An 8,471-nucleotide genomic window follows, 5' to 3' on the forward strand; every position below is an offset into this window, starting at 1 on the left:
ATTAAAAATAACACATAATGCAGCTTGTTTTTCTCAGAGGTTATTAAAGCAGTGATGAGTGAGCCTGATGTTTTACCCACACTGAGGTCACACAGGAAGCTGTGTTAGAGTGGTGCTGATTTCTGATGCTGCAGATATTTAAAGCTTTAAACTGCACTCAGAGGTGATGTGAACGGGTTTCCTGACAGTTTCTGAGCTCTGACAGTGAAACAGAAGCATGGAGCTCAACCTAAGGACCTTCATCTTCTTCATTGGTAACTATTTTGTTAACATGTCTGATGTTATCTGCTCACAGAAAATAAAATGGTAAATGGCCTGTATTTATATAGCGCTTTACATATCCAGTCATCCACCCATTCACACACACATTCACACACTGGTGATGGCAAGCTACATTGTAGCCACAGCCACCCTGGGGCGCACTGACAGAGGCGAGGCTGCCGGACACTGGCGCCACCGGGCCCTCTGACCACCACCAGTAGGCAACGGGTGAAGTGTCTTGCCCAAGGACACAACGACCGAGACTGTCCAAGCCAGGGCTCGAACCGGCAACCTTCCGATTACAAGGCGGACTCCCAACTCTTGAGCCACGAAAGGTGAGCTTCAGTGTGGGTGCGGTTTTAGAGCCTCAGCAAATAAATGTGAGCAGAGGGAACTGAGGGAATCGTGTTGGTGCTTCATCGAGGACAGACACAGAAATGGTCTTAAAAAGTTTTATGTGATGGGTTCTCGATGATATTAAGTTATATGCTTGTGATTAGTTCCAGGTAAAAAGATAATTGATTAGATATGAGGTAGTGCGGTTCAGCCTTCAGCTAAACTTACTCGTGTTTATTGCTGAAGTGAAACAATATGGTGGACGGGTTGAGTTTCATACCTGTACCCTCACACAACCTGCTCACATTCACACACGTAGCAGAGGAGCGGCTTCTTCATGAACACACGGAGGGCTGACGCTAAATAATGTTCTGTGTTCTGCTGTGTGTCCCACACAGACGTCAGGGTTATACAGAACATTAGTTTATGATTACCATCATTATAAGATATATGGTTACATTACATAGATGCAAGAAGGAAATTCTCATATCTGTTAATGTGCATGTTAGCGGAAGCTGAAGCACTCGAGGCCAAAATAATTAAAATCTTTAAAAGAGAAACATGGTGCAAAGTGAGCACAAACCTTCAAAATGAATTAAATAGCTTTATGTGAGAGCATCCAGATAAATTATAATGAAAAACATTGCACATTGACTAAAAGTGAACGAAAGCTTCAACAATACCAATACTTTGTGTTTGTGGCTGACCTGCACCCAAACGAGCTGCTCACTCTTCGACATCTTTTCAGTCCTCTCCTGTTTATCCTCCTGTTGGACTTTCTTTCTCTTACTGAGAGAGCCTCTCTTTATTTCCACCAAAGACTTTAAGCTCGTTGACATTTAGGAACAACAATCTATAAGCAAGGCTGGTATGTTTGCATTAAGTGACTGCTTGACACATAATGCTCAGATATGTATTGAGGGGATACATGTCTTCTCTCTGCATTTTGGAAATGAATGTGTGATTTGTGATTATTTCTCTTAGGGGTTTTGTGCAAAAGATAAGTTAGTGTTTATCTGGTCTGCTCATTGATATTCTGAAATAAAGCTTCAAAGAGAAAGATTTTATTCCAAATGAAAAAACAATCAGTGGATTTAAATGCTTCCTTGAAAAGTATCTCTTCTACAGTTGTTTCACAGTTTTGGTGGGCATTGGTGTTGACCTCAGCTCTGTCTGAAATGAGCCATGTTACTTCCTCTTCTTTTAAGATTACGTGTTCATTTTCTGGTTAGTTGCTTCTTGTAAGCAGAAGCTTTGTGTGCCTGAGACGACCACAGTGGATATCCACTCTCTGAAATTTTGAGTTGTTGTATTATTGACTAATTTTTAATACAAGGGAAACTGCTGAAGCTTAACAATTAATTTGCTTATGTTTTAAGGAATAAAACATTTTCTGGTTAAAGTATAATAATGCATTTGATGCTGACTTCTTTCTTTTACTTTTTCTTTTATTTGTTCTTTTTTGCCTGTCCTCTCCAGCAGTGTAGCGATCAGAATTGTTGTCTGAAGGTTAAACAAAATGTCCAAGTGGACCATTATTGCTTTTGCTATACTAGTCCACTTGATATGCGTACTTTATTAGACTTTTACAAACATTTTTTTATTTTGAATTATTACAGCCCGAATAGACAATACCGGGAAAAGGAAAGAAGAGAGAAAGAGAAGTTGGGGAGAAAATTAAGAAGAGGGAGAGAGAAATAGAGAAGAAGAGGGATAGAGAGAGAGAGAGAAACACTGAAAACAAAACAAGCAAAAAAAACCAAAACAGCAGGGAAACCACAGAGACAACCAACATATGCATACGTAGCAGTAAATAATAAATATTAAATGTTACTGAGCAGCACACAGTATAAATGACACATGACATGTTTACAGGCAGCAGCCGACCAAGATACTGTGCATTTGTAAGTACCTGTTTTGACATGCCAAATATCCTAACAAGATACTAACCCCAGGTTGCTCTCTGATGCATCCGTCGAAGTCTGAATGTGTGTGAATGTTAGCTAGAAAGCATTTAAAGCATAGAAAAAATGCTTGTGTGAATGTGGCAGGTTGCATAAAGCACTTTGAGTGCTCAGAGCAGACTGTATGTAAGAATCAGTCTACCAAATCTACCAAATCAGTCCGAGGTGGGTGGGGGCACAGGCCACAGGCAGGTGGTGTGGTGGGGGTAAATAGGCCTGACAACAACTACTATAACAAGAGAGCGATTGATCTAATGTGGCAGCAGAGGCTGTATCAAGACTAATATGGTCCAACAAAGGATTTTAATTTTGATGGTTGATACTGGGAGATTTCTCCAGTGTTTCACATCATCTTCTATTGTTCTCTGGACTGGAAGGAGAATAAATCTGACAGCCTGGGGGAAATGATAACACAGATGAATGCGATGCTTCCCACTTCTAAAGGATAGCGCTGTCCTCCTGAGACATTTAAGGAACTGAGAGAACCTTTAACATGGAGCACTGATACTGAGGTCACAGAGAGGAGGAAATAAAAGTCCCAGTAAATCCCTAGATGTGCTAACAGGGAAGTGGGGAAGCTGAAGTTGTTTATCTGCTCAGTGTGGAGTTAAATCTTCATTAAGACACCATGAAAACTTCATCTGTCTCTCTGCTACTCGGTGAGTCAAACACAGAGCTTCTATCTTAGTCATTTATTAATTAATTCAGTATAGATCCAGCACATATGAATAATGGAAAACACATAATTTCAGAGACAGATTAAAGTCTCCTTGAGATTAGTTGAACTTCTCTCTCATACTATCTGTTTGAGTTTGAGGGTCACTCTGTCTCTAAAAGACAGAAATATGTTTGTTTTTAGTTAATACTGCTTTGAAAAACATCTAACATTCACTATAACTTTCACAGGCACATTTTATCTTCTATTTTCTACATTTCTGTTACTGTTATACTGTTGCCTCACAGCAAGAAGGTCATGCATTTGAATCAGCCATCTGACGGGGTCTTTCTGTGTGGAGTTTGTGTGTTCTCCATGTTTTGTGGGTTCTCTCCGAGTACTTCAGATTGTCACGCCATCCAAGGGCATGCATGGGGTTAACTGGTGATTCTAAATTGCCTGTATAGGCTGGTATAGGCTCCGGCACTCCCACAACCCTGAAATGGATAAGTCGATTAGAATGAATAGATGGATAAAATTTTCCAGCACCTAGTGACATGGTGATGTCATCAATTAGGCTGCTGTGTTAAGTCATACTTTACCGGACTCGCATGTTATGGGAAGGTGAAAGAAATGACTTTGTTGTTGGGATATATAAAGTTGTGTTTGTGTTTGTTTTAGTTGTATTTGTATGAGCAAAATTATGTAAGAATTCAGTTAAGTATTAGAAGTTAGACGAAAGACAGTTTTTTGTTAAGACAAATGTTGTAACTTTGGTCATTACAGTCACAAAGAAAGATTTAAGGTCTGAAAAAAATGAAGTGAAAGTTTGGCCTTAAGGAAAAAAACAGAAAACATGTGAATCGGATTTGGTAAGGTTTCACCGACAGGGAAGAAGCTTATCTAAGACAAGGGTCAGGACTTTCTGAAGACTTTTAACATCAAGCTTTTTACAGTTAATTAAACCTAGATATGAAACATTTTAGATAACTGAAAGAAATAATAAAGAAAGATGTTAGCAAACAACAGAAGCTAATGGAAACCACAGTGCACACTCAAAAACATCGGCGCAACTTTGTGCTGAACATAAATCTGGGTAAATTCCTAGATGATTAAACATGCAACTATTTTGCTGGTAATACCTGAAACGAGTAAAGAAAATCAACAGCCTATTTATGCAAGATAATTCATAATTTCCATGGGGGTGTTATATTGGTTGGGTCTGATTATTGGGGGGTCATAACCCCCCTAACCCCCATGGAAATTACGCCCCTGCTAAAAAAGGAAAAAAGTCAGTAAAAATGAATCTACTTTTGAGATTATGAAAGTGACCAGAGGTGGCAAAAGTAGAGACATTCTGTACTTAAGTAGAAGTACAGATACTAGTATTAAAAAAATATTCTAGTAAAAGCTGAAGTACTGATTCAACTTCTTTACTCAAGTAAAAGTGAAAAAGTACACACAGTACACTGCAAAGCTAACCAAACCTTGCTATGTTAAGGTAATAATAAGATAATATTAGTAGATGGGAATACAAACTTTATTTTAGTCTAAATTTTAATTCTAATAAATATTCTCAGCTTGAGTCAGTTAAGGTGAACATGAAAATAAAAATTTGCTCTGTTTTCTGTTCCTACTTTGTAGAGGGTGACTTTGCCTCTAAACACAAATTGTGTACCGTCAGGGGTTAAAGTGAGATACAGCAGGTGGGAAATCCCCAAAATCGGTTGAAATGTCTTAGTGTGGAGAAAAGAATCATAACTTACAATAATTTCTATTGCGAATTCGGTAGATTTTATAAATGTACAGGCTGTGATCAGCTGACCTGCTGCTGCTCTGAGGTTTACTGCTCTTTGTGGATTTACACAACTAAATTTATCAAGATGAAAGCAGATGTTTCCATCCTCTACACTGGAAGTATACTGTTTATATGTACTAACTTTATACTAGACCATGAGCATCACAGCCAATGTGCCCCATCACACAGTACAGCAAACAACCTGTTTATCCTGCACTAACCTGCAGAGTATTTTTTATCTGATTTAAAAAACATTTAACATTGATCACTCCCACATCTAATGCAAAAACTTGACCCTAATTTCTGTTTCCTTACAAGTTTTAACTGAATTATTAAACTGTTATTCTACTGTTAAACTGCTGTGCTTCTCTGATCATGTCCAGTTCAAACTAGTAAAATGTGTACAACATAAACAGTCAGGTTATCAGGGCTTAACTGTGCCAGCAAAGTGTATTCTTGTGAAATTATAACTAAATGTCAATACAGTTCAATAAAATCTAATGTATACAGCTCCAAAACACAAGAATCAAGGTGCTTTACATTGTAAGATGAAGGTTCTTCAATTATACTGAGAAAACATCAGATGACCGTCTATGAGCAAGTGTGGGGAAGGAGACGGGACCAAAAACATGCTGTGGAGGAGCCAGAGAGTAATAATAACTAATGAATAAATAAGCGAGGGGGTAAAAGATGACTCGAGAAGAAAACCTCACCATGATCGTTGGGGTTTTCTCTGTCAGTAGGTGACTGTTTTGGTATTATAGAAATAAAATGTAACTGAATTGAATAGTCATCCCACAGCTGTATTATTACCCACAGCAATTTGAATAACTACTAAAATTTACTTAGACTCCTCTCTCTCTGACCTTTGACCTTTATTGACTGTCTTCATGTTGCAGGTGTGTGTGTGCTGCTGCTGTCTGCACCGACTGTTTCTGCCGGTGAGTTTATGGAAGTGAAATTATTCACTCGACCAACAATACAAATACATTTAGTCCGTCTGTGTTTCTGTCTGTCCTCCAGTCTCTCTGTATGTCAGCCCAAACCATCAGCAGTTCTTCAAAGGAGACCGTTATGTCTCCCTGAGTTGTGTCGATGATGGTCAGACAGCTGATGGATGGAGAGTAAAGAGGACCAGAGGAGTATCCACTGAGGGCTGTAGTACAGCTGCAGACTTTAGAAGGTTTAATAATTCCTTCTGTGTTCTGGATCTCTCCGTCTCATCTGGTGGAAGTTTCTGGTGTGAAAACTCATCTGGACAGAAGAGCGATGAAGTCTTCATCGCTGTTTCAGGTACAGAAAGCGATCTGTTCCCATCTGTCTTGCTGTCCCTGTATGACTCTGCTTTGTGGACCTCTGTCTCTAAATGACTCTGTTTGTCTCTGCTGGTCAGAAAAACAGTTGATCCTGGAGATCCCAGCGCTTCCAGTGAACACAGGAAGTAATGTCACTCTGCTCTGCAAACCCAGAAATGGTTCAGCAAAAAAATCTTATTTCTTCAGAGGTAAAGTCAAACTTGGACATGGACCTGAAGGAAAATGGATTCTCCATAATGTGCAGCAGTCTGATGAAGGGCTCTACTCGTGTTCTACTCTTATTCATCAGTCTCCTCAAAGCAGGCTGAAGGTCAAAGGTCAGAGCAGCGACATCACTCCTGCTTTAAAGATATGAGTCGGGGGCAAAAAAAATCTAAAACTAATCCCTCTCTCTCTTTACTCCAGGAAGTGAGAAACTTAAAATAAGAAAAGCATTCATTCACAAGCATAAACTAAACTGCTGACCTGATAATAAACTGAACCATCTTCATCATGTCTCTTGCAGAGCCTCCTCCTCCCCCTCACACAACCATAATGTACACTCCTTCACCCTCACCCTCACACTCACCCTCACATTCACCCTCACCCTCGCCCTCGCCCTCTGGTAATACTGAGCCTTCGGCCTCTTCCTCTCTTCGTCCTCGTTCACCCTCTGTGTCTGTACTAAGACTCTTCTGCCACCTGCTGGTTTTCTGTCCATACTTCATCTCTACCATCCTGCTGCTGTTGATCTGCTGCAGCAGGAAATGAGGTACACTCTCTTATCTAGATTTCAACACATACACCAATCATCCACTTCAGTTCTCCATCCTGATTTCTTAACTCTGCCCACAGGTAACAAACATGATGTATCCATGGAGATGACCGAGGAAGAGGATTGAAGCTGCAACATTTTCAGTGTTTCAGTGATTTCTTTTTTTAATCTGTTGCATTGATGCATGTGGGGTTTTTTAAGGTTCATGATTACACTAAAAAATCAAACATTTGTGAAATATGAAAAAACTGGGCTAATATAGGTGTATTTATGTTTGTTAAATGATTTATAATTATTGGTTGTATTTGTATTAAAGGAAATTCAGATCAGCACATTATCTTTTTTAAACACCTGCCATATGAAACACTTGTAGTTTGTAGAATCATGATCTGATTGCTTTGTTGTGCAAAACACATTCGCTTTTCCAAGAGAAGCACTATGGACTCTCTGTAGGCTCCTTTTATTAATATTTTTATTGTATTTATTCATTATTTTTATATTATCTGTGTGGATATTATGCTGGAGCAGACAGGAGGAGAAGGCCAGGTTGGCAATAGATAGAAGGAAAAAGAGGAACAGACAAAAAAAAGGGAGAGAAAGAAAGAGAAAAGAAGTGGGGTGGGGGATGAAACAAGCAGACATGCTGGTCTCCAATTGCTGCATCTGTAGCAAAGCACACTTATAAGCAGTGCCTGAAAGAGAAAACAGGGAGAGCCAGAGGCAGAGAAGAAAGAACCAGGAGACTCCGGCCATCTGGGGTCCCCCATGAGTGCTGAAAACCCAAGGCCACACATCGCTATCACAACTGTGCCTCCACCCCAGCAGGGGGAAGATGGAGGAACCAGACAGAGCTCCCACAGCCAAGAGCAGGAGAGGCAGGGCAGTGATGACCAACGAGGAGCAACAGAACACAGATAAACTGTTAATTTGGTTATAAATTCAGCTTTTATAGTTCAGAAACAGTGCTCATACATTATATGACTACTGTTTTGAACTATGAATGTTAAATACACTATTTTTGTATCTCATAAACCCATATTTTATATATATTTTAAGAAAAAAATTTCAATGACAACAAGAGCTCTGAAAAACATTGCGATTAGCGCAACAGAAGGCTGAAGAAATAAGTAGCAACAAACAGAAACAGCTGGAGGAACATTTAGCATCTCATCAGGTTACATAGCAACAGGTAAATATTGCATTGTTTTTATTTATATTTTGAACATCTTGTATGGAATTGTGGTTGTAGTTGTTTGTGACTCTTATGTTTATATTTGAGCTTCTCTTGTTGTAAAATGAATACGGGACCAATGAGGTGCTTTCTCGAGAAGAATAAAAAGGACCTAAAATTAATGGTGAAGTCTTGATGTAGTTCACCATAAATATC

At 39.3% G+C, this 8,471-nt stretch overlaps 1 protein-coding gene across 1 annotated transcript; it reads left to right on the plus strand.

Annotated features, from left to right (window-relative positions):
- The first annotated feature begins 3,111 nt into the window (after positions 1–3,111).
- On the plus strand, positions 3,112–7,269 carry LOC113010848 (uncharacterized). The gene is made up of 6 exons (XM_026150074.1): positions 3,112–3,220; positions 5,914–5,955; positions 6,038–6,307; positions 6,408–6,647; positions 6,836–7,081; positions 7,165–7,269. Exons 1-5 carry the CDS (start codon positions 3,190–3,192, stop codon positions 7,078–7,080), a joined length of 828 nt encoding a protein of 275 aa, XP_026005859.1. The 5' UTR covers positions 3,112–3,189; the 3' UTR covers position 7,081; positions 7,165–7,269.
- The last annotated feature ends 1,202 nt before the right edge of the window (positions 7,270–8,471 follow it).

Source organism: Astatotilapia calliptera, chromosome 18 (assembly GCF_900246225.1).
Source record: "Astatotilapia calliptera chromosome 18, fAstCal1.2, whole genome shotgun sequence".
In the NCBI taxonomy this organism is placed as follows: domain Eukaryota; kingdom Metazoa; phylum Chordata; class Actinopteri; order Cichliformes; family Cichlidae; genus Astatotilapia; species Astatotilapia calliptera.